At 41.9% G+C, this 27,069-nt stretch overlaps 1 protein-coding gene across 3 annotated transcripts in view; it reads right to left on the bottom strand.

Annotated features, from left to right (window-relative positions):
* The window catches only part of tex2 (testis expressed 2), a 141,358-nt gene that overhangs the window by 47,893 nt on the left and 66,396 nt on the right, over window positions 1-27,069 (bottom strand). For all 3 annotated transcript variants that reach the window (XM_072558895.1, XM_072558896.1, XM_072558894.1), the window contains exons 3-4: window positions 13,547-13,747; window positions 11,900-12,248 (exon numbers count right to left, since the gene is read on the bottom strand). In XM_072558895.1, the coding sequence (XP_072414996.1) occupies window positions 11,900-12,248; window positions 13,547-13,747 (550 nt within the window). The remainder of the gene's footprint in view (window positions 1-11,899; window positions 12,249-13,546; window positions 13,748-27,069) is intronic.

The raw sequence follows: 27,069 nt of genomic DNA, 5'->3' as shown, positions 1-27,069 counted from the left end.
GATACCAGGGAGAGTTGCTAGTATCGCTTAGTTGCCAGTTGGTGTTCATGGATGTGGGTTGCTAGCTGTCTGCCTGTTTGTCCTACATATTGCTTAGTGCGGTCACTGCATGGGAACTTGGAAATTACATTCAGCCTACACAAAGTGGGTATCAGATCCTTTATTCTGGTGAGCCACTGTTGGGTGTGGCTGTTGCTTTGTGTGCTGTCAAAATCCCTAGTGAACAGAGCAGTCTCGTTGCCAGTTCTGAGATGTTTTTAATGTGTGGGAGAGTAGCCAGTGTGTTGGGGCGTGTCTTATCTTCTTGGTGTTGCTTGTCCACCAGGCATCTGCAGACAAGGCTGTGGGGCTGTTTTTAGCAAAGACTTTGAATAGGTGTTCTTCTTCCTGTCCTTGCAGTACCAGGGTGCTGCAGTGTGTTGCTGCTCTTTTCAGCAAGGTCCTAATGCAGCTCCTCTTACAGGCGTTGATGTTGTAGTTTAGGATCTGATAGGATGTGTGGTTTTCCTGCATACCTTTGTTGTGAATTCACCATTGTGTCCTTGTAACCATTAGATCTAGAAATGGGAGTCAGTTTTTGTTTACCTCCTCTCTCATAAATCTGATTCTAGTGAAAATGCTGTAGACCTACTGGTGCGTGTTCTTGATTTCAGCTCTTCTGATTATCACAAAAACATTTTGAAAAATGTACATATTACAAAGGAGGAATTGCTGGATGTCTTGAAACACATAAAAGTGGATAAATCCCAGGACCTGATCAGGTGTACCCGAGAACTCTGTGGGAAGCTGGGGAAGTGATTGCTGGGCCCCTCGCTGAAATATTTGTATCATCAATAGTCACAGGTGAGTTGCCAGAAGACTGGAGGTTGGCTAACATGGTGTCATTGTTTAAGAAGGGTGGTAAGGACAAGCCAGGGAACTATAGACCAGTGAGCCTGACGTCGGTGGTGGCAAGTTGCTGGAGAGGGAAAGGGATAGTCAACAAGGTTTTATGCCTGGGAAATTATCTCTCACAAACTTGATTGAGTTTTTTGAAGAAGTAATAAAGGGGATTGATGAGGACAGAGAAGTAGATGCGATCTATATGGACTTCGGTAAGGCATTCGACAAGGTTCCCCATGGGACACTGGTGGGCAAGGTTAGATCTCACAGAATATAGGGAGAACTCACCATTTGGACAGAGAACTGGCTCAAAAGTAGAAAACAGAGGGTGGTGATGGAGGGTTGTTTTTCAGACTGGAGGCCTACGAGCAGTGGAGGGCCACAAGAATCGGTGCTGGGTCCACTACTTGTCATCATTTATATAAAATGATTTGGATGCGAGCATAAGAGGTACAGTTAGTAAGTTTGCTGATGACACCAAAATTGGAGGTGGAGTGGACAGCGGAGAAGGTTACCTCAGATTACAACAGGATCTTGATCAGATGGGCCAATGGGCGGAGGAGTGGCAGATGGAGTTTAATTTAAATAAATGTGAGGTGTTGCATTTTGGGAAAGCAAATCTTAGCAGGACTTATATACTTAATGGTAAGGCCCTGGGGAGTGTTGCTGAAAAAAAAGAGACCTTGGAGTGCAGGTTCATAGCCCCTTGAAAGTGGAGTCACAGGTAGATAGGATAGTGAAGGAAGTGTTTACTATGCTTTCCTTTATTGGTCAGAGTATTGAGTACAGGAGTTGGGAGGTCATGTTGCAGCTGAACAGGACGTTGGTTAGGCTACTGTTGCAACATTGCGTGCAATTCTGGTCTCCTTCCTATCAGAAGGATGTTGTGAAACTTGAAAAGGTTCAGAAAAGATTTACAAGGATGTTTCCAGGGTTGGAGGACTTGAGATATAGGGAGAGGTTGAATAGGCTAGGGCTGTTTTCCCTGGAGTGTCGGAGGCTGAGGGGTGACCTTATAGAGGTTTATAAAATCATGACGGGCATGGATAGGATAAATAGACCAGGTCTTTTCCCTGGGGTAGGGATGTCAGAACTAGAGGGCATAGGTTTAAGGTGAGAGGAGAAAGATATAAAAGAAACCTCGGGGCAACGTTTTCACGCAGAAGGTGGTACGTGCATGGAATGAGCTGCTGGAGGAAGCGATGGAGGCTAGTACAATTGCAACATTTAAAAGGCATCTGGATGGGTATATGAATGGGAAGGGTTTGGAGGGATAAGGGCCAGGTGTGCTGGCAGATGGGACTTGATTGGGTTGGGATATCTGGTTGGCTTGGACGAGTTGGACCGAATGGTTTGTTTCCGTGCTGTACATCTCTAGGACTCATCATTCACGTACCTGATCCATAACTTATGTTTGATCTGTGGGAGGGCAGTCTGTTTGAGTCTTCAGCTATGAGCATCAAAATGAATGAGCCCCTGGGTGACCCATTGATTTGTTCATATACCTGGTCATAGAGTCATAGAGATGTACAGCATGGAAACAGACCCTTCGGTCTAACCGTCCATGCTGACCAGATAGCCCAACCCAATCTAGTCCCACCTGCCAGCACCCGGCCCATATCCCTCCAACCCTTCCTATTCATATACCCATCCAAATGCCTCTTAAATGTTGCAATTGTACCAGCCTCCACCACATCCTCTGGCAGACGCAATTCAAGTAGTTTTAATATGCGGTCTATGCAACACATTGACCTAATCTCAATATAAAACTGCTGCAATGGAAAACTGGAACCGGCACCAACCGTAAACAGCCCAAATAGAACCACGTAAATTCAAAGCGGAACAGTACAGCAGTGCGTCACAGGAGGCAACACAGCATTGATGATGTCACCCAGAAAGGAGACGAAACATCTGCCAACTAACGTAACAGCTTAGCAAATAGCCCAACAACGAATCCAATATCTGTTTTTGTTTAAAAAAATGGTTCTAAACATAATGATAAGTTAATCTTTAAATCCCTTAAGACATGAAATGAACAAAAGTTATTATCAACGCTCCTTAAGAAAATGAAGTAGTACAGCACCTTTGCTCCTTTCTAATCCTAACCCTGTTCTTGGTGACCCACTATCACTAACGACCAGGCGAGAGGTGGAGGGATTGAGAAATTCGTGATATCGATCTTGACTGAGGGCATTGGTCACAGTTTATCCACTACCCAGACGTACTACATGCTAATGGATGTTACAGTATGATTTGTATGTACACTGTAGCTTGTATCACTGTTCAATATTTTATAGTAGAGTTTATTTCTGTTTGCTCAAAACTGTAAAATCCTGTGATTTCATTCTCTAAGTACCTGAAAACTCAAAATTCATATACTTAAAAATAAGTTACTGGTCACTGGCCAGGGATCATAACAGCCTTCACCATCTTGGCCTCAGTTCTAAAATTCTCTCCCAAAATTTCCCTACTTGGTTCTCTTTCTATAATAGCCTTCTTTAAACCTACATTTTTTGACAAAGCTTCTTGTCACTCCATCTAATCCCTATTTCTTTTGCTCTATATTAAGCAGATTACATTGCTGTGACGCCCCATGGCCACAATGTTTAATTAGTTGTAACTTCTTATAAATATTCCTCGTATGACATAATTCCCTATGCTAACTTTCAGAACTTCTCCATCCGAGAACTGGCAAATTTTTCAGCCATGTGATGTGCCTTTGAAAGACAGACAGAGAAGCCAAGAAACAAGAAGCCAAGTAAATTTACTGCATCCGCTGCACCCGATATGGCCTCCTCTCTATTGGGGAGACAGGCCGCCTACTTGCGGAACATTCCAGAGAACACCTCTGGGACTCCCGCACCATCCAACCCAACCACTCCGTGGCTCAACACTTCAACTCTCCCTCCCACTCCACCAAGGACATGCAGGTCCTTGGACTCCTCCATCGCCAGACCATAGCAACACGACGGCTGGAGGAAGAGCGCCTCATCTTCCGCCTAGGAACCCTCCAACCACAAGGGATGAACTCAGATTTCTCCAGTTTCCTCATTTCCCCTCCCCCCACCTTGTCTCAGTCCCAACCCTCGAACTCAGCACCACCTTCCTAACCTGCAATCTTCTTCCTGACCTCTCCGCCCCCACCCCAATTCCGGCCTATCACCTTCACCTTAACCTCCTTCCAACTATCGCATTTCCAACGCCCCGCCCCGCTCCCAGTCCCTCCTCCCTACCTTTTATCTTAGCCTGCTTGGCACACTTTCCTCATGCATTATTGGAATTTACCATTGTACTTCTGGTACTAACAGACACGTTGACTAATTTCACATGGCATTTCAGACATTTCAATTCAGATTTAGAGATACATTCCTAAGGTCCATGTAAATTATTTTTCAAGGATATGTTGACATAACAGATTTGCTCACAGGGAAATTGCACTATAGTCCGAGATTTAAATTACTTATAGGATCATACAGCATGGAAAGAAAGATCTCGACCCTCGGGAGGGGTTCCTCGGTTCTGTGATCGGTCAAATAAACACTAGCAATTTGGTCTGGTTCTGCAAGATCTCACACTTTATTATCATGGCTGAGCATACCCACAGACTGAGCTTTCATGGTGCCTAAAGCCTTAGCATTCCTCCAAGATGCGTCAAATTCAGGTGAGACTGAATGTTTGACAGGGAAACCCCAATCCCATTCCCAGGTAACTGGACAGGGAACAGTAGTTGGAAAAAGTGCCCAACCAGCTACAGCACAGGGCGTACCTATTTAATCAAGGATAAGGAAGTTGGTTGCTTTGCCTTGGCTGAAGAAAATATTAACCAGGTTTAGTGTAGGTAGTGGAGGGATCTTCCCAATAATTGGGCCTGTCTTTATGACTTCCCCGAGCATATGGGTAGTCCATGGTTACAATGTATGGCTGTCCTGAGAGCTTGGGGTGAAAGCTGTTCAATAGAAAGAGGTGGGTCTTTCAGTAAGAGATGCAGTTATTGCCCCAGAATGGTTCCTTCCAACCCACAATTGGAAAGATGTCGATGCCATTAGGGGTCTCATAGTGGAGGTGGGTGCCATCGTCCATTCCACAAAGGGCCTGAATACCAATGGTAACAGAGACACACCCCTCCTCTAGGCATATGCATGAGATGTGAGGCCCTGTAGGGGAGCAGTGGTGATTGGTACATTTGATCATAGCGCAGGGAATAATCTTAGTCACACTCACGTAAGTGCACCCCCATCCCACTGTACCAACTGGTACAGGCTATCCCCGACATATTAGAAAAAGTCCATAAGCAACTAGCAGGTGGGGATAGGTAATAGTCAAAAGAAATATTATATCCGGTAAATGCGTTAGAAGCGTTCCACACTCCTTCGTTGGGATTCAGGAGGGGGAAAGGGTTCAAAGAGTCTGATGGAAGGGCGTAACAGACCACTTCGTCCTATTTTATTGTGACTTTGAAGAAACAAATTGTTAGTGAAAAATAACATTTCCCCATTTTCTCTTTTGCAACATGCAGATTTAGACCTCTTCGAATAGAGGCAAGGTTTACCAGGGCCGCCCATAGCACAACAGAAATGAAACTGGCACACAACACCTTGACAGGGCTAAAGACTATTGAGACTTGTCCTGTAAACAAACTGTCCAATCTTCTTGATGCATCTGACCATTGCAACAGTCTTTCTTGGTAATGTTTCATACATCGAAGGAATCAGCCTCTTGGCACACAAGGACATCTTTTCAGCATAAATGGTACACAGTCTCTGGTTGCTCAAGATCAACGTGTAAACAGTCCCTTCTTGAGCACCAATACTGGCGATGACGAGTCCATATAGCAGGGTAAGTTCGATCTTCATCATCTTGCCCCTTGCAAGGGGCTCGTCCGATGACCTTGCATTGATTGAGGTGCCCGGCGACCTTATCAGCAGTAGGGGTGGGAAGAAGAACCTGGCCACAGCTTGTCCATTGTAATAGAGTATAAACCATTCCCTCCTTGCCCAAGTGTGTACAAGATGCATATAATCAACTAAAATAGGCAGCAGCAAAGAAGGAACACAAACTTGTCCAGCAGGAGTCACGCACATTTTGGTTTGAGTATCAAAGGAGCACCCCATTTGAGGCCATAGTTTGTGCTCTTCAGCAGGGGGCTTTCCCTGTGATATCTGTACCTTACCCAGGTCCGGAACACCTAGCTCCATATTATCTCTATCTGGGTTTTGCTGGGGACCTAATGGAACCAGAAGTTTGGGGTGTAAGGCTGCCTGCTTGGCAGCTGCATCCACCTGCCCACTACTTTGGAAACTGTATCAGTTTTCTCAGCACGAGCCGAACATCTTGATAACTGTCAAACTGGACAAAAGAGCATTATGAGAACACTGCCCCATGGGGGTTAAAAATCGTCTATGTCCCCACAAGGCTCCAAAACAGTGGGTCACTGTTCACCTCATTTGTGACTGGAAATTCGTGGACTAGTTTGTACTATTTGTCTGTATCATGTCGGTGACCCCAGGTAGAAAGCATTGCAAAAGCATAGGGTTAAACAACCCTATGTTGTTGAGCTTCTTGATTAGTTTTCAATTGTATATTACTTCCGTCAGACAGATAGCCACATATTTCAGCCTTGCAACACAAGCCATTCGTATTCAGGCTACTCCCAGAATTTTGCTGCATTTACATTCGTATCACTCTTGGGCATATTTAACAAATTAAGCCGATTTGGTTCATGAACATTGCTCTGATTGCCAGGATGGGCCCTGGTTTAGGATGGCACAGGCCACTCATCCCCATAATATCGGTTATGAAGACTGAATGCTTCATTTTCGAAAAAAAGGAAAGGTTTGTAATAACGGGGTGGGGGTGCAGGGGACAATCAGGAGATGTTAGCGGCTCAGCAGGTATCCAGGGACAAAATCCCCATCCTCATCCCTATCCTCAAATAGGGTCGGTATGCCAGACATAGATTCTACTCGTAATCCCGAGCCTAAGATTTTTATTTTACAGTATTGTTGCTTTAACCCTGTTTGTATATTCCTCAACCTTAGTGGCCTTACACTGTTTCTCATGTCCCTTTTATTTTTTCATCTCATGTCCCTTTTTTCTCCATATACCCATTCACAGTCACCTCCCAGCTTTCAGGAGTTCTATATATACCTCTATCCCCCAATCACATACAGAATTCCTTCAAGTGGCCAGTAAGGTACCTTTCCTTTCTTTAGTTAGCAACGAATTAATACAGCCATGCTTCAAATTGACCATGAGGCAATGAGACAGGTCACTGACAAAACCAAGCGATCCTGCCATTAATTCTGATTTTGTGATTCAGGGCTAATACAATTGATTATTAAAAATAATAAATAAAATAATCATTATCTGTAATTCAGAGGTGGAAACTCAACAAGTGACTAAGACATTTTAAAAGTCATCAATATAAACTCGAAATTCATTTATTCAGTATTCAGTATTTAAAATGTAAAATACACACAGCTTCCAACTCTGAAATCCACTATAATTACCTGGCTCTAATCCCTTAATTTAAATCCAAGATTAGGTTCCTTAAGCGGTCCTGACCAGTCATTACTCATTTACAATGCTATAAGGTCGTGAAATGACTGCAGCTGCCTTAAAAGATCTTGTCTACTCACATGATAATAAGAAAACGTCTAATACACAAATAATGGCCGAATCCAAAGACACAGATATTAACCATAGGACATTAATTTTGTTACATGATTTATCACAACGTTATGCTGAACTGAAACTTCAATTGTCATTGAGGGAGAGGAATTGATATAAAATAAAGCCACAACTGGCACACCATAATCACCAAAGAAACACAGCATTCTTAAAAGTAAGTGGAAACAAACGAGTCTGAAACAAAAATTAAATCTGCTAATATTATTTTTCTGAAAACAATGCTGTTGGTTTGGGATATTTTGGATCTATCTTTACACTTGCAGTTTTACAAAATTTAACAAAATGAAAGAAGGTTCATGCAATTCCACCACTCAATGAGCAAATGTTAAAGTCAGAAGTGATTTTCCTCAATGTTAGGCTTAGATTATAACTTAAATTGAGCAAAGACCTGCTCTCATCCTGGAACAGAATGATTCTGCAGCTGAGTCCCAGGGTGAGTGCGACTGCTTTACTTCCTTTAGTCAATTCTTTCATTAGTACAACACGTTGGGGTGAGAGGGGTGAAAATGATCTTTGGCAGTAGCATGAAATTATGGGGAATTTGAGAGCAAGTTTATACTGATGTCAAATGGTGCAGAATAAAAGGAGAAGACTTTTTAAACATTATAATGTTGTCTTCCTCCATATTAAACTGATTTGAAATTTAATAAGATTGGCTTTCATGTAAGCACAAAAGTGATTAGTTAGAAACTGACAGTAGGGCAGTCATGGCCTGTAAGAAGAACAAGGGTTAATATTTCATTTCATTTCATAATCACTGAAGGATCCTTAACCTTAAAAGAAATCATGTTAAATTCCCAAAATGCAAATCAAATCCAAAACAGTCTCGGATCTTGAGCTCCAGGGATCAAAACACAAACAATGAATCACCAAAAAGCAAATGTGCATCTAAACCGAATCTGAAAGGGTTAAAATTTCTGCAAGCTGCAGGGAAATGGCACTAATTCTCTCTCTCTCTCTCTCACACACACACACACACACACATATTCCAGAAGTCAAAGTTAGGGAGTTCTACCCTCATAAATCTTAGCTGTGGAACATAGCTGCTTTACCAAGTGTGCAAGAATTGTATACTGGCCAAGTTTCTTTTTTTTTAACATGACAAAAGTAGCAACCACCATTTCATAAACAAAGAACAAACACCAAAACAAACAAGACAAAGCAGCAAAGCAAGACAAGGCAAGCCGAACAGATACAACAGAGAAGATAATCTAGGTGTAAAACTTTCACTAATTAACAATCTGACAACCAAGACTAATGATTTCTGCAAAACATTGTCAACATTCTAAAATCCTGCAGTTTCATTATAATAAATCTTTGTTTTGTCTTTCAGAGAACAATTTAGGAATCAATTTAGACAGTGCCAATCCAATCGACCAGAATCTCCTGACTCTGTGCTCAGGTCCCTGACCTGTTAGTGGAAGTCCCTGACTCTGTAAATGTCCTTGACCTTCTCTCGCTTTTTGTTTTTGGGTCCCCGACCTATTCGGATCCGCGATCCACCTCCGAACTCTGTGCTCAGGTCCCCGATCTGTTAGGTGGAGTCCCCAACTCCATAAAGGTCCTCGACCTTCTCTCTTTCTTTCTTCCCTTTTGTTTTTTTCGGGTCTCCGACCCTATTCTTACCAAGACCGATCCTCTTTGGGCTGGATTGAGAAGATAGACAACGAAAGGTCAGGTCAACCGCTACTTGAATGAGAGGAAAACCAGACAGATATGAAATACTCACGTCTGGCCGGCTGATTCCTCAACACTCAATAGTGGAGGACTCAAGGCTCTTACACTGCTGTCCATAATCCATCCAAACTGAATCCGCATCATGGCACCAGATGAAGATGTCGACCCATGGAAGGGATCCCTCGGTTCCACGATTGGTCAAATAAACACTAGCAATTTGGTCTGGTTCTGCAAGATCTCACACTTTGTTATCACGGCCAGGCTCAGGTTGTCCAGCAACACAGAGGTTAAACACTTCTGTGTTCCTTGGAGAAACTGTGCAAATGGCTTAAAACAAAGACAACTTTTATATGGTTCTTCAGGAATAGTACAGCCTTAATAACAGAGCAAATCCAATAAAATGTAATAAAATTAGAGACATAAGGTTAAGCCAATGATATTTCCTGGGAACTGAGTTTGTTTTGTGCATTTTATCTCTTGGCACCTGCATCTCCAAGGTTAGCTAAGATGGTTAGTAATGTCCTATCTAGCTTAGTTAATTCCATACTGTGAAGGAAGCATGGTCTGCTAATCTTTGGTTCAGTTAGTTCAGGAATGCAGCTTTTAGCAGGGTTAATAGCTATTTTAATCAGAATTGTCAATTTGCAGCCTAGAAGTCATTTTGTTATGTTACTTGCATTAAGACGCCACTTTGTTGTTAGTAAGGGCATGTATTAAATGATTGCTCCTGAAAACAGCCTAAATCTAGATTTTAGATCCTCAGGAATTGACCCTTCGGTCCAACCAGTCCATACAAACCATGTTCCCAAAATAAACTAGCCTGACTGGTCTGCATTTTGCACATATCCCTCTAAACCTTTCCTATTTATATATTTATCCAAATGTCTTTTAAACACTGTAACTGTACCCACATCCACCACTTCCTCTAGCAGTTCATTCCACACACGAACCACTTTGTAAAAAAAAAGTTGTCCTTTATATACTTTTTAAAATTTTCTCCTTTCACCTTAATAATATGCCCCCTAGCTTTGGCCTCCACTCTAGGGAAAAGACCCTTGCCATTCACCTTATTTATGCCACTCATCATTTTATAAACCGTTATAAAGGTCACCCCTTAATCTCCTGTGCTCCAGTGAAAAGAAGTCCTAGCGTATCCAACCTATTTTTGTAACTCAAACCCTCCACTCCTGGCAACACCCTGGCAAATCTTTTCTAAACTCTCTTCATTTAACAATATCCTTGCTATAGCAGGGCGACCAGAGTGCACATTGTACTCCAGAAGAGGCCTCACCAAAGTCCTGTTATAACCTCAACATGATGTCCCAACTCTTATTAAGGTAAAGGGAAAATATGGCAGGTTGCCCCATTTGAAAACTCTATGACTAAACATAAACATGTTTTGCTCCTAACAGCTTTACAAAGTTTATTTTTGAACTTCCAACTCTTTCATCACCAACATCTTCCAGCCATTTTCTCCTCTCTTCTGAAGACTTTGACTTCATTGCTGTCTTGTGCCATTATGATATGATATTGTCCAAGTGATGACTATTCAGGCATAAGCATTGACTTTGATTGTAAGCAGGTCTTTCAACTCTAAGGGCATTAGAATAAAATCTAATGCTACCTCCACCTAAGGTCTTCACAATACGATTCTGGGTCAACTTCTTTAATACAATTCCGAGACAATTAGTACAATTACAGGACCTTAGCCAAAATCACCTAATTCAAGGGACCAAAGCAGAGTCCTTTTGTTCTGTATGTCAATTATCCACAAGATAAGCTTGCTCGATCAGTCATCAAGAAATAACTGAAATTGGTATTTAACCACTAATGAGGGTGTACAAAATTAAACACAGATCACAAGACAGGAAAGTAAACCAATATTGTTAATACTGTTCAATGCTGGCAAACATGAAGTAAGATATGTTGGGACAAAGCAGCAAATTGACACACATCTTAAACAAATTTTAAAGACCAGAATACAGATGGAAAAATCTGAAGGGCAAATAGGATTCTACCTTTCATTAGATGCCAATGATTTCAAAAGAATAATTGGATAAGATATAGATCATAGACTACAGTTGGAATACTGCAAGAATTTTTTTAAAATGTTATTGAAACCATTGAATACACATTTTTTAAGCTGTTGCCCAATATAAAAGGATACAATTATGTTGAAAATTCTGGAAAATTAGGGTTCAATTCACCAGGAAAATGAGGGTTTTGCATGAAACTAGCATACGTGTTAAAAATTCTGGAGGGGTTCGAGAGATTATTTCCAGTCGACTGTAAACTAATAACTTCAAATTAATACCCAAAATCATAGGCAGGGCTATCAGAACCATTTTCATGCAAAACATAATTAGAATATAGAACACACCACTGCATGTGATTATAGAAGCTACCCTAACCTCAACAATACAAAAAAAAGACTGACGGTATAAGAAAAATAGTGGGAAGTAGTAGTTCACTAATAGCATCTCAGGCTACTAGATCCAAGTGGTCTATACCTGTGTTGAGATTCTTATGATCCCACATGTACACTTTTCCCTAACATTTTGTCTTGAATAAAACATGTTATCATATATAAACATCTTGTTAAAAATATCCTCCCATTGTGATTTCAGTAGCGTAGAAAACATTGGTTCACCTGGTATGCCACTGCCTCCTAGACTGGCTGGTCGCTTGGCATCAACCTTCAATTTTGAAGCTGAAATGAACCTCCTGAACCATTCTTCCTTTTCTCTACCAGTCCTTCCAAAAAGATATAAAACTTGGTCCTTTTGGCAAACTGGCTTTGCAAATTCTTGTGACACAGACGATTTCACTGGTTCCTCAATTGCAGTTTCATTTTTATCAGCAGGCAGCTTTTCCTCCATGTTCTCCGTCTCTGCCTCCATCTTTGACATAAAGTCATCTTGCCTGGCAAGTTCAATGCAAATAGGGTACTTCTTATTCCATACTCTTTTCCTAGCCAGATCCTTTGGAACTAAATGCACCTGTCAAACATAAATGTTATTTCTTTGTATTTTATGTTTTCATTTTAGTGTTACTTAAAATTACTTTCTATTATAAGTATATCTGAATAACCATTCTGTTGAAGAGAGAGAAATTCTCAGACAAGACATAAAACTCACATTGCATAACTGCCCATAAGATAAGAGTGTAGATTTTGGCTTCAACCAAAGTATGCAGGTTGTCCAGATTACAGTAGGTTATTATGTTCTGCAAGTTGCTTTCTCAAAAACATTAGTGGTTTGAGAAACAGCACAATGAAACACTGGACACCATAAAAGTGCATACATTCAGCAATGCCATATCCTCTCAGGATGAGATACTGGAAGAATTTCCACTTGCTTCCTGCTGGTTTTGATTTCTTAATTACTTTTGCTTTCACTCAGTTGATCTCAAGCGCTACAATGTTATTAGTGACAAAATATTGAAAACCTGCCTTTTTTTATAATTGATTCTGTTAATTTTCCTACTTTATAATTATTGAATTCAGTGTCCTACATCAGAGTTTGTCCTTTTTCCAAGCACGTTCCATTTTTTAATGATAGGTCTACTTTTCTACTTCTCTCAAAATTTCTTCAAAATGAAATTGGACAAGTGAAAAATATTACAAGGCTATGGAGAGGCAAGGGAATTAGCTTGCAGAGTTGTGGTCTCAAGTTGACTGGCCACAAGGTTCTCTTTTGTAGTGTACCTATTCTAAGATGGCCTCCCATTCTTAGTCCTTAATGATTTAATTATTTTTCTACCTTTATCATTTTAAGAGGCCAAAGGAAAAGCAAGATATTATTCAATATGCTGAAGTTGGGTTTCGTCACAACTCACCAAAGCAGTGTGCTGGAAATCAAGCAGCATTATTCCTTGTGTCATCACAAACGTGAAAATTTGATCAAATCACTGAATTGTCTAATTTTATCTATTTTAAGTTAAAATAATAACACACCTGGTTTTATCCCCCATTTTTCCAACAAGAAAACACCTATTGTTTGCAATCCAACTGTTACAAACCAATGACAAGAAAAAATATGAACAGCTAACTTATGAATCTATAGCTTAAACTTTACCTTTTAAAAAAATTCCCATACACATAAACAGACACACAAAGAGAACAAAGTCTCTGAGACAAGTATTATGGGATGTGCATGTAATGTTATCAGATTGGGGGAAAAGACAGAGGGGAAAAAAAAATCACTATTCTTCCTCAGTCCCCTATAGCTGCAACTATTCATTGTTAGTATATTTAATTATCCTCAAACCTGCATATTTTCAGGTCTTCTTCACTCACCCTACTGTCTGATATGTCATAAATCTTCTGACTAATGTACGTGGCTATTGTCTTGGCCTCATTGAAAGAAGCCCTTCGAGAAATATTTTTATTCGGTTTTGACAGCCTTAGTACAGTCCCCTCGAGACGAATGAAGACAGAATGGGTCATTGTAGCATGGTAGGTTTCAGGATCATAATTGGAAATTTCATTCATCCAGCCCTGTAGAGAAAAATGTACAATTAGGGGATCATGAAAACAATTTCTTTAAACATGCTTACATACCAGTGACTGGATTCCTTCCCAATATTAAAGAAACAAGTCATCAAAAATCAAAAGCACTTTCAAACTCAATAGGATAACACTTATGTAAAATTGATATTATTGTGATTTTCCTTTCACCTTCTATGCCCAAAAAGAAAGCTGCAAGTTTGGAAAAGTTCACTCAGTAAAGGGTTCTGCAAGATCATTCTTACACAGTAAGGATAATTCAGATTCAGATTTAGGAGAGTATTCCATCACACTACTGACATGTACCTTGTAAAGAGACATGGTATGGAGATGCCGGTGTTGGACTGAGGTAGACAAAGTTAAAAATTACACAACACCAGGTTACAGTCCAACAGGTTTATCTGGAAACACAAGCTTTTGGAGAGGTGGTCCTTCATCTCACAGCTACCTGATACAGGAGAAACGCTCCGCAAGCTAGTGCTTTCAAATAAGCCTGTTGGACTGTATCGTGGTATTGTGTGATTTTTAACATTAGAGAGACAAATGGGGAGTTACTCACTGCAGAATTCTTAGCCTCTGACCCGTTTTTAGAGCCACAGTATTTATATGGCTGGTTCAATTCCATTTGTGATCAATGGTAACAAATTGAACTGATAATGTTGGCGACATTATTACATTTCAAGAGACGATAGTTAGATTCTCTCTTGTTGGAGGTGGTCATTGCCTGGCACTTTGGTGGCAAGTATCACCAGTGCCAAACAGAGCTGAAGCCTAGATGTTGTCCAAGCCTTGCTGCAGTTGAACACAGTAACTGCTTCATTAGCTGAGGAATTTTAAATGGTGAACATTGTAAGATTAGCAGCAAGATCACTTCTCATCTTAGGTTGGAAAAAGGTCATTAATGAAGCAGCTGAAGACAGTTGGGTCAAGGACATTACTCAAGATGGCTCACCACCACTTTCTCAAGAGCAACTAGGGACAGGCAATAAATGGTGGCCCAGCCAATGATGCTCACATACCACAGGTGAACAAAACAAAAATAAAACATTTGAGGAACTCATGAAGTGATGTCCTGGGAGGATGATTGATCTCCAAAACCACAACAATCTCTCCCTTTGGACAAGCTTTTTCCTTATTCCCACTGACTCCAGCTTTACTAGGGCTTCTTGAACATGCTTGGTCAAATACTGCTTGATGTCAAGAGCAGTCACTCTGAGCTTACCCCTGGAGTTCAGCTCTTTTGTCCATGTCTGAAACACAGCTCTAAGGAGGTCAGGTGCCAAATTTACCTGGTAGAACCTAAACCAAACATCAGTGAGGATATATCTTTACAAGCATTGTTTGATAGCACTGTTGATAATAATTTCCCTCAGTTTGCTGATGATCAAAAGTCATCGGAGAGTGCAGTGTTTTTTTTAAACTCATCTCTGGAATGTAGACATCACTTTCTCCCCACCCCCACCCTCCTCTAGCTTATCTCTCCACGCTTCAGGCTCACTGCCTTTATTCCTGATGAAGGGCTTTTGCCAGAAATGTCGATTTCGAAGCTCCTTGGATGCTGCCTGAACTGCTGTGCTCTTCCAGCACCACTAATCCAGAATCTGGTTTCCAGCATCTGCAATCATTGTTTTTACATCACTGGCTAACCAGCATTTACTGCTCGTTCTTTAGTTGCTCTTGATGGACTGCCTTCTTGTACCGCTGTAGTCCACCTGCTGCGTGTTGACCCACAATGCTACTGGGGAGGGAACTCCAAGCTTTTGACTAGAGACAGTGAAGGAATGGTGATATATTTTCATGTCAGGATGGTGAGTGGCTTGGAGAGGAACTTGAAGGTGGTGATGTTTCCATATATCTGCCACCCTTGTCCTTTCAGATGGAGTGGTTGTGGGGTTGGAAGATGCTGCCTGAGGATCTTTGGTGAACTTTGGCATTTGTAGATAGTACACACTGAGCATTGATGGTGGAGGGAGTGGATGTCGTGCTAAGCAAGTGGGCTGCTTTGTCCTGGTGGTGTCAAGCGTCCTGAGTGTTGTTGGAGCTGCACTCATCCTGGCAAGTAGGAAGAATTCCATCACACTCCCAGCTTATGTTTTGTAGATGGTGGACAAGCTTTGGGGAGTCTGGAGTTGGGTTATCCAATGCAGTATTTCTAGCCTCTGACCTGCTTTTGTAGCTACTGTGTTTATGTGGCAAGTCCAGTTGCAAATCATAACCGCCAGGATGTTGATAGTGGACAATTCAGTGATAATAACATCACTGAATGTCAAGGGATGGTGGTTAGATTGTCTCTTACTGGCGATGGTCATAGTCTGGCATTTGTGTAGCGCGAATGTTACTTGCCACTTATCAGCCCAATCCTGGATATTGCCCAGATGTTGGCGCATTTGAACATGGACTGCTCCAGTTATCTGAGGAGATGTAAATGGTGCTGAACATTGTGCAATCATCGGCAAACATTCCCACTTTGGACCTTTTGATGGAGGGAAGGTCATTGATGAAGCCACTGAAAATCGCTGGGCCTAGGACATTACCCTGAAGAACTCCTGCAGATATGTCCTGGAGATGAATTGACTGACCTTCAGCAACCACAACTATCTTCCTGTGTGTCAGGTATGATTCCAACCATCAGAGAGTTTGCCCCAATACTCATTTTTGCTCAGACAAGCCTTTATGCCATGCTTGGTTGAATGCAACATTGATGTCACCTCACCTTTGGAATTCAGCTCTTTTGTCCACGTTTGAACCAAGACTGTAGCTGAGCAGAACCAAAACTCTGTGTCACTGAGCAGGTTATTGCTGGCCAGGTGCTGCTTGATAGCACTTTTGATGACACTTTCAATCACTTTACTGATGATCGAGAGTAGACGGATGGGGCAGTAATTGGACGGGTTGTACGAGTCCTTCTTTTTATGTACAAGGCATACGTGAGTAATTTTTCACATTGCTGGGTTAATACCTGTGTTGTAAATACACTGGAAGGGCTTGGCTAGAAGAGGGGCAAATTCTAGAGCAAAAATCATCAGTACTATTGTTGGAATCTTCAGTAATATTGCCAGAATGTTGTCAGAGCTTGTAGCTTTTACATTATCCAGTGTCTCCAACTGTTTTTTGATATCATGTGCAGTGAATCAAATTGGCTGAAGACTGGTAATGCAGAGGACCACTAGAGGAGGCCAAGATGAATCATCCACTCAGCACTTCTGGCTGAAGATTGCTGCGAATGCTTCAGACTTATCTCTTGCACTGATGCGTTGGGCTCTTTCATGATTGAGGACGGAGATATTTGTGGAGAGTCCTTCTCCATAGAGTCGTTTAATCATCCACCATCAATCATGACTGGTTGTGGCAGGTCAGCAGAACTAATATCTGATCTGCTGATTGTTGGATCATTTGCTGCTTGTCGAATAGAATAGCCTTTATCGTCATATATATTCGATGAGTATAGTGAAAAGTTTATATGTCGCCAATGGATGGCACAGTGGCTCAGTGGTTTGCACTACTGCCTCTCAATGCCAGGGACCCGGGTTTGATTCCAGCCTCGGGTGACCCTCTGAGTGGAATTTGCATATTCTCCCAATGTCTGAGAGCGTTTCCTCTAGGTGCTCCGGTTTCTTCCCATGATTCCCATCTGCAGGTTAGGTGAAATGGCCAACCTAAATTTCCCATAGTTCTCAGGGATATGTAGATTAGGTGCATTAGTCAGGGGTAAATGTAGAGTGATAGGGTAGGGGGAATGGGTCTGGGTGGATTACTCTTCGGAAAGTCAGTGTGGACTTGTTGGGCTGAATGGCCTATTTCCACATGGTAGGGATTCTATGACTCTAACTAGAGTGCCGACCTAGATATAAAAGTACCTCGGCATTTTTGTTACAAGATTTTAGACAATACAGAAATAAAATGTCCAGCATTACAGAATAGTACAGTACAGCAGACCATGCTGGCACCTAGCTTCCAGTCTGCACATGGCTCTGGCTCCAAACTGCGCCAGCGATGCGCCACATCAGGAGGCTGTTGCAGGAAGCCATGTCAGGAGGTCACTGCACCAAGATGGGAGGTCACCACACCACACCAGAGGTCCCTATGGGATGAGGCAGCTGCAGGAGGCCAGAGGTTATCATGCCACGCCAGGAGGCCCTTCCAGGAGGAGGGCCTGCGCTGGGCTGGGAGGTCATTCGACCTTGCCAGAAAGCTCCGACAGGCAGTTGGAAGGTTGCCATGCCATGTCAGATGAAGCTTCGCCAGACCAGAACGGTGCCATGCCGAGAGGGCGCTGTACCAGGCCAGGAGATCGTTATAGGAGGCTAAGAATCGTCACTCGTCAGAAGCCAGGATCATTCATCAGTGGAGGTCGCTGGGGATGGGGAGTCAAAGGGGAAAAACAAAAGCACTAAGAGGAAGAAAAAGAGAACGGAAAGAGGAAAAGATGAAGGAGAGTGAGTGGAGCGGACAAGCTTGGGTTGGCATGTCCTAATCCCTCACCATCTTGGTTAATGCTGTTTGGCAAGCAAGCAGTCCTGTTCGGTGGTTTCATCAGCTTGACGCTTCAACTTCAGGTATGCCTGGTGCTGCTCCTGACATGGCCTCCTGCACAGGAGTGATCCCTTGGCTTGATGGTAATTGTTGAGTGGGGATATTCCAGGGCATGATATTACAGAATGTGCTGCAGTGCAATTCTGCTGCTGCTGATGGCCCAAAGCACCTCATGGAGGTCCAGTCTTGAGTTACTAAATCTGTTTCATGTCTGTCATATTTGGACAGTCGTAGTACCACACAACACAATGTAAGTTATTCTCAATGTGAAGGCAGGAGTTTGTCTTCACAAGGACTGTGCAGTGGTCGCTCTTACCAAAACTGCCATGGACAGTTGTGTCTGCAGCTGGCAGATTGTTAAGAATGAAATCAAGTATGTTTTTCCCTCGGGAAAACCAAAAGAATTGTTGATGCAGTACATCAGAAACAGAAACAGACACTGCTGGAAAAGCTCAGCAAGTCTGGCAGCATATGTGATGAGAAATCAGAGTTAATGTCTCAGGTCAAGTTCTGAGGAAGGGTCACTCGACCCAAATCATTATAACTGATTTCCTTCCACAGATGCTGCCAGACCTGCTGAGCTTTTCCAGCTATTTCTGCTTTTGTTTTTCTCTCTTGTTGGCTCCCTCACCTCCTTCTGCGGATACAGTCTTTAGGGTCTGACAAGTTGTACTGCTGCCTGAGCCATCTTGATGGGGAACATTGTAATCCCCCAGCCAGAGTACATTTTGTGCCCTTGCCATCTTCAATGTTTCCCCCAAGTGTTGTTCAACATGGAGGAGTACTGATTCATCAGCTGAGGGAAGATGGTACGTGGTAATCTGCAGGAGGTTTCTTTGTCCATGTTTAGCCTGAAGCCACAAAACTTCACAGGGTCCGGAGTCAATGTTGAGGACTCCCAGGGTGACTCCCTTCCGACTGAATCTCACTGTGCCGCCACCTCTGCCAGGTGTGTCCCGCCGGTGGGGCAGGATATATCTAGAGATGGTGACGGCGGCTTTTGGGACACTGTTTGTAAGGTGTGAATCTGTGAGTATGACTATGTCAGGCTGTTGCTTGACTAGTCTGTGAGACAGCTCTCACAAATTTGGCACTAGCCCCCAGATGTTAGTGAGGAGGATCTTGCAGGGTTGGCATCGCTGTTTCTGCTATTGTCTTTTCCAGTGCTTAGATCACTGCCAAGTAATCTGTCCAGTTGTTTTTTGAGACTTTGTAGCAATTGGTACAACTGAATGGCTTCCTAGGCCATTTCAGTCAACCACATTCATGTGGATCTGCAGTCACATGTAGGCCAGACCAGCTAAAGATGGCAGATTTCCTTCCCTGAAAGACAATAGGGAACCACACGGGTATTTTCTGACAATTGACAATGGTTTCATGGTCATTGAATTTAAATATTTTCCATTCAATCTGTTCAGAGGTCTAACAGATCTCTGGAGCAGATGGGGCTGCTGTTTGACATGCAAGTAGGCCCATGTTGTAGCTTCATCAGATTGATATCTTATTTTAAAAGCACACCTGGCACTGCTCTTGATACACCCTCCTATACTCATCTCTGAACCAGGAATGACCTCCAAGCATAGTTAATGGTAGAGTGGGTTATAAGCCAGGTTACAGATTGTAGTTGAATACAATTCTGCTGCTGAAGATGGCCTACAGCACCTCATACATGTCCATGTTTGATTTGCTAGATCTGCTGTGGTCTGCCCCATGTAACACAGTAGTAATGCAACACCACATGGCATGGGACATCGTCAATGTGAATGCAGGATGTTGTCACCACAAGGACTGTGTGTGGTCACTCCAACTTTTATTGTTAAGGACATATGCTTCTACACTGGCAACAGGTAGGGGACGAGGTCAAGAAAGTTTTTCCATTATCAATTCCCTTACTGCTTGCCAGTTTAGCAGATAGGTCCTTTAGGACTCAGCCAGCTCAGTCAATAATTGTTACCAACCTATTTTTTTGGAATGGGTATCATAATCCCCTCTACTTTCTTATCACTCTCAGTGTTTTCCTGTAAGTGGTACTCAACATTGAGGAGTACTGATTCATCAGCTGAGAGAGAGGGTAGTATGTAGTTAGCAGAGATTTGTACCATGAGACTTCATGGAGACTGTAGTCAGTCAATGTTGAGGACTCCTAGGGCAAATCTTCCTGACTGAACACAACTGTGTCACCTCCTCGTGGGTCAGTACTGCCAGTGGTACAGAGCACACCTCAGCATGGTGATCCAGGTTTCTGGGACAGTGATGTTGAGTCTGAGACATGGTTTCCAAGGTATGATTCTGACAGTATGACTACATCAGGCATTTGTTTTTGCCTACAGGATGGCTCTCCAAATTGTGGCACAAGCCAACAGATGTTGGGAGGTAGATCAGTGTTTGCTGTTGTCATTCCAGTGCATAGGTCAATGTCAGGTAATCTATCTGGTTTCATTCCATTATTTAGATACAACTTCTGTGATTTGCTGTGTTTTTCCAGAAGGCAATTATGACTCAACAATGCTGTTGTACTCTGGAGTTACATGTAGGCTAAACTAGGAAAAGGATGGCAGATTTCTTTTCCAAAGGGTTCTTACAACTATTGACAGTGGTTACAAGGTCACCATCAAGCAGATTTTAAATCCAAATTTTATTTTGGAACTCAAATTTCATCACCTCCTATTGGAAGATCCAAACCCTTGTCCCCTAGATATTGAGCTGGGGTTCTGAATTACTAGTCCACAAAACAAACAAAGAAAAATGTTTAATTGACAGAGAGATAAAAAAATTTAAACAGATTTGAGGAAAATCGCCAATCAAAAATCTTTAAAAGCTGAAGGAATGCAAGTCCACGCTTCTAAATTGAATTTTCAGTTCTAAAGAGATTTTTGATACTAAGATATATCATGCTATTGGATCAAAATGGACAAACCATAATCATGCTAAGCAAGTTTAGTCCATATTTATAAAATAATACAAGAACTGCACTTTAGTCAACACATCTGAATGAGAAACACCTTACATTGGGTGATACATCGAGGATAGCAACTTAAGAGTTTTATGGATTAACTGCACCTGGCTGAAGGTTCAGTTGAACTAGCACATAAATAACGAATGCCATTAGCCTTACCATTATTTTCACTGTAACGTTTGGCTATATCTCATCTCTATTAAGAAGAAATAAGGTGCATCTTTTAATCCAAATGCATTTTTATCATGGTTATTTTGGTATAAAATTCATTTCAACAGATCAGAAGATGAAATGTTTGGAGCAATTTGTACAAGATTCAAATGAATTGCACAATTTAGATCATACAGAATAGAAACAGGCTCTGTCTATGCCAACAAACAAATACAAAACTATACTATTTGCATTATCTGCACTTGATCCAGTCTACTACACTCTAGCATTTTAAGTACTCATCCAGATACATGTTAAATGTTGTGTGTGTCTGCCTCTATCACTCTCTCAGGTAGCACATTCTATATTTCTACTACTCTCTGAGTTAAAAGATGTTTCCTCTAACCTCTAAATCACTTACTGCTCACATTAAACTTGTGCCCTCTGGTCTCAGACACATCTGCAATGGAGAAGAGATTCTTACTATCTACCCTATCTCAACCTCTGATAACTTTGTATACCTCAATGAGACCCCCATGCCACCCCCCACCTCCTCTGCTCCAAGGAAAACAAACAAAGCTGATCCAGTCTTTCCTCATTTTGAGAAAGCAAATCTTAGCAGGACTTGTACACTTAATGGCAAGGTCCTAGGGGGTGTTGCTGAACAAAATGATCTTGAAGTGCAGGTTCATAGCTCCTTGAAAGTAGAGTCGCAGATAGATAGGATAGTGAAGAAGGCGTTCGGTATGCTCTCCTTTATTGGTCAGAGTACTGACTACAGGAGTTGGGAGGTCATGTTGCGGCTGTACAGGACATTGGTTAGGCCACTGTTGGAATATTGCATGCAATTTTGATCTCCTTCCTATTGGAAAGATGTTGTGAAACTTGAAAGGGTTCAGAAAAGATTTACAAGGATGTTGCCAGGGTTGGAGGATCTGAGCTACAGGGAGAGGCTGAACAGGCTGGGGCTATTTTTCCTGGAGCGTCGGAGGCTGAGGGGTGACCTTATAGAAGTTTATAAAATCGTGAGGGGCATGGATAGGATAAATAGACAAGTCCTTTCCCTGGGGTGGGGGAGTCCAGAAGTAGAGGGCATAGGTTTAGGGTGAGAGGGGAAAGATATAAAAGAAACCTAAGAGGCAACTTTTTCACACGGAGGGTGGTACGTGTATGGAATGAGCTGCCAGAGGAAGTGGTGGAGGCTGGTACAATTGCAACATTTAAAAGGCATTTGGATGGGTATATGAATAGGAAGGGTTTGGAGGGATATGGGCCGGGTGCTGGCAGGTGGGACTGGATTGGGTTGGGATATCTGGTCGGCATGGATGGGTTGGACCAAAGGGTCTGTTTCCATGCTGTACATCTCTATGACTATGACTCTATTACTGAGACTTCTCCTCCCAGGCAACATTCCCTCTACACCCTCTCCAATGTAATCATGTTCTTTTGATAGCATGGTGAGCAGAACTGCACACAGTGTCGCATTTGTGATCTAACCAATGTTCTCCCAGTTAACAAGACTTCCCTGCTCCTGTATTCTACTGTCCAGCTAATGAAGACAAGCATCCCATATGCCTTCTTCACCTCCTATCTGGACTGACAACTTCAGGGATTTATGGGTTTGTACGCTAAGGTCCCTTTGTTCCTCAGTACTCATCTGGTTCACTAATGCCCTTTAAGGAAGGGAACTGCCACCCTTACCTGGTCTGGTCTACATGTGACTTCAGACACAAAGCAATGTGGTTGACTCTTTGGGCAATTAGAGATGGGAAATAATTACTGCCTGGCCATGAATGACTATAATTAAAAAAAAACTCCTAGTGACCTACCATTCATTGTGTACATCAGTTCCTTCTTAGACCTCCTAAAATAAATTACTTCGTACTTATCAGGATTAAATTGCATCTTCAATGATATTTCTTGGCTGTTTACCCTCCTAATTTTTGGCCAACTTTTATAAGTACTCCCTCACAGTCTTCACTCCTGAACCGCCTGCCCTGGTCTTTAATACTCTGTACTTAACCTATACTTCCTCCTTCTTCTTTATCACACTCTCACTATCCATCGACATCCAGGGGTCCCTAGCCTTGCTACCCTTGGTCTTCACTTGGGGTTTGGGGAGGCAATGGTCTAGTGGTATTATCACTGCATTGTTAATCCACAAACCCAGGTAATGTTCTGGGGACTCGGCTTTGAATCCTGCCACATCAGATGATGAAAATTGAATTCAATTTTTTAAAAATCTGGAATTAAGAATCTAATGATGACCATAACGATAAATTATTGAGTGTTGGAAATCTGGATTACTAATGTCCTTTAAGGAAGGAAATGGTCATCCCTACCCAGTCTGGCCCACAAGTGACTCCAGACCCACAGCAATGTGGTTAACTCTCAACTGCGCTCTGGACAATTTGGTAAAGGTAATAAATGTTGGTCCTTGTCCAGTGAATGAATAAAGCAAAACATTTAAAGGAACACGATGGGCTCTGAACTCCCACTACACTAGTTTCAAAGACTCCCACTTTCCAAATGCACACTTACCCACAAGTAGTTGCTCCCAGTCTATGTTTGTAGGATCTTGTTAAAGTTGGCTTTTCCCCAAGAATAGACACAACTTCTGCACTGTCCTTATTCTTTTCCATAATGACTTTGAAGCTTATAGAATTAATTATTGCTATTCCCAAAATCTTCACCTTCTGACCCTTCAACCACTTGACTGGCTTCATTGCCTAGGATTATTACCCCATCTCTGGTAGGACCATCTATGTTCTGGCACAAAAAGCTCTCCTAGATGCACGATAAAAATTCACCCCAACTGATCCTTTCACACTAAGGCAATCCCAGTTAATGATAGCAAAGTTGAAATCCCTTCCTATTCTTACCCTATTCCTTTCACACGTCGGTGATTTGCTTACGTTTCTGTTCTTCTGTCTCCCTCTGACTCGTGGGAAGACTGCTGTATAATCACATCAAAGTGATTGCCCCGTCTCATTTCAAAGCTCTACCCAGATGACTTCATTTGAACAGCTTCTAAGACATCCTCCCCTATTGCAGTAATGGTCTCCTTTATCAATGCTCCCATCTCTCTTACATCCACCAACCCACTATCACACCTAAAACTTCTATACGGTGGAATGTTGAGTTGCCAGTCCTGTCCTTGCTACAAACTTGCAATCTTTTTTAAAAAGATCAAAGCAAACTGTTCACTCTGTACAGTTTCAGTGCACTAAGTTTTCATGTTCTATTTACTGAAGTCATATGATTTGTGAACCATCGATAGTAGGTAGAGGGAAATATCGAACTAGATTTACAGGCCATATTTTGTTCACAATTAGGAAAAGTAAGTTGTTGAGTTGCATGAGTTAATTGCTCAAATGTAGGAAATGCAGCAAATTGCACATAGCAAGCTCCCAAAAATATTAATAAGTGGCTAAACCATTTATATTATAGCCTTCATTAAGGTGAAAAAATATTGGCTACGACTGCATGCAAATTCCCCTGCTCCTTTTCAATTAATGTCATTCACCTTAGGAGACAATTGAGGCCTTAGTTTAATAACTAAACATTTACAATGCTTTGAAAATGACTCATCTGGAATATTCTGAGATCATGAAAGACATTATATAAATGCAAGCTCCCATTTTTACAACTGGAGACTAAACAGAAGACTCAGATGGAAGTAGAGTTAACAATCCCAACTGACTTTCCAGAAACTAGCATACACTAATTACTGAAAAGTCTTCAAAGGCTTTTGGCAAAAATCAACAACCTTGTTTGAATTTCAAAAAATCCATTACTTCCAGGACATCCATTCAATCGTGCTGCTTTATTTACAATTTAAATGAAATTTCTGATTGAGTGCCATTATTTTAAGTAAATTATTTCAATAAAATAAATGAGACTTAGCTTTCACTCCCATGAATAATTCAGAAGCTGACATAATGCAATGTTGCATTATTGCAATTGGCTTCTAAACATATTAACAGATCGGTAGTGTAATGCAGGATATGTCAGTTTATAAGGACCTAATCCTGTCATTTCATCTGAAACAAAAAATAGAATCATAGAATTCCCTATAATGTAGAAATAGGGCATTTGGCCCATCAAGTCTCCATCGAGCCTCTGAACAGCATCCCACCCAGACCCAAAAGCCCATTAATTCCCTGTAACCCCGTACTTACCATGGTTAACCCACCTAGCCTGCAAATCCCTGGACACTATGGGGCAATTTAGCACTGCCAATCCACTTAACCTATATATCTTTGGACCACAGAGGAAACTGGAGCACTCAACAGAAACCCACACAGACATGGGAGAACATGCAAGCTCCACACAGTCACTCAAGGCTGGAATGTAACCTGGTGCCTGGCGCAGTGGGGCAGCAATGCTAACCACTGAGCCACTGTGCCATCCAGAAGGGTCAACACAGATCTAATTTCCTAGATTTAAATATTATTCAAATAATAAATATAAGCATAATTTTCATTACTAGACAGAACATTAAATCAGTAATCTTAGTATACTAAACTGCCCATCTTATGACAGTAATCAGGTAATAACTTATATTTTAAGAGCTACCAGTCAGTCTGATAGGAAGTCCAACTGAAGGCTTGGTCAAGAAGGTTGTTTACTCAAAGGCCTTCTCAAAATGAGATAAAAATGGTTGCAGAAGGAAATCCCAGAAAATAGGACAAAGGTGGTTGAAGACTCAATGACCAATGGTGGGACAAAGGGACAGAATATGATATACTAAAATTTACAACTGATAGATGTAAAAGCTACACAACTAGAAAGGTTGCAGAGCTAGAACAGTGAGCAATTATTTATTTAGCAAATACAAATCTTCAAAGCCAAGACACAGTCTCTTTGTTCAGAGTTCAAAGTTATTAGATTGCCACATAAGTCTGCAGAAGAGAAGTGCATAAGGGACGTACACTGAGGCTCCAGCTGAGGATGTTGGCTGCACAGGGGCCTGGATTGTCAAACTGGTTTAGGAGGAACCACTCTCATGGTTGTAGTTCAAAGCCGGCCATCTGATAGATGGGCTTTGTCACAAGAAACATATTCATGACTTCCTGCGTTTTGCATTCCTTCATCCATAGGATCCTTGAAAATAGATCTTTGTCAGGAAGTGGATAACTCTTTTTTAAAAATTTGGGTGGCACAGTGGCTCAGTGCTTAGCACTGTTGCCTCATGGCACCAGGGACCCGGATTTGATTCCAACCTCGGATGACTGCCTGTGTGGAGTTTGCACATTCTCCAAGTGTCTGCATGGGTTTCCTCCAGGTGCTCCAGTTTCCTCCCACAATCCAAACATGTGCAGGTTAGGTGAATTGGCCATGTTAAATTGCCCATAGGGTTCAGGGATGTGTAGGGTGTGCGCATTAGTCAGGAGTAAACGTAGACTAATATGGGTAGGGGCAATGGATTACTCTTCGGAGGGTCGATGTGGACTTGTTGGGCCAAAGGACCTGTTTCCACACTGTAGGGATTCTATGATTCTAAGTGCATTCCACAAGAAGCACCAAGATAGAAGGTAGGCAGTCGGTGGGTTGCAGGTCATCAGAGTATAATTGAAATACAGCACTAAAGGTTTAAACCAGCTGGATTTTGACATGTGGATGTGTGGGGAAGCAATTGTACATGGACAGAAAGCCAGGTGAAGGGTATTGA

This window comes from Chiloscyllium punctatum, chromosome 39 (genome assembly GCF_047496795.1).
Source record: "Chiloscyllium punctatum isolate Juve2018m chromosome 39, sChiPun1.3, whole genome shotgun sequence".
NCBI lineage: Eukaryota > Metazoa > Chordata > Chondrichthyes > Orectolobiformes > Hemiscylliidae > Chiloscyllium > Chiloscyllium punctatum.
Note: the sequence above shows the minus strand (reverse complement) of the source record. Positions and strands in the feature narration are given on the sequence as shown.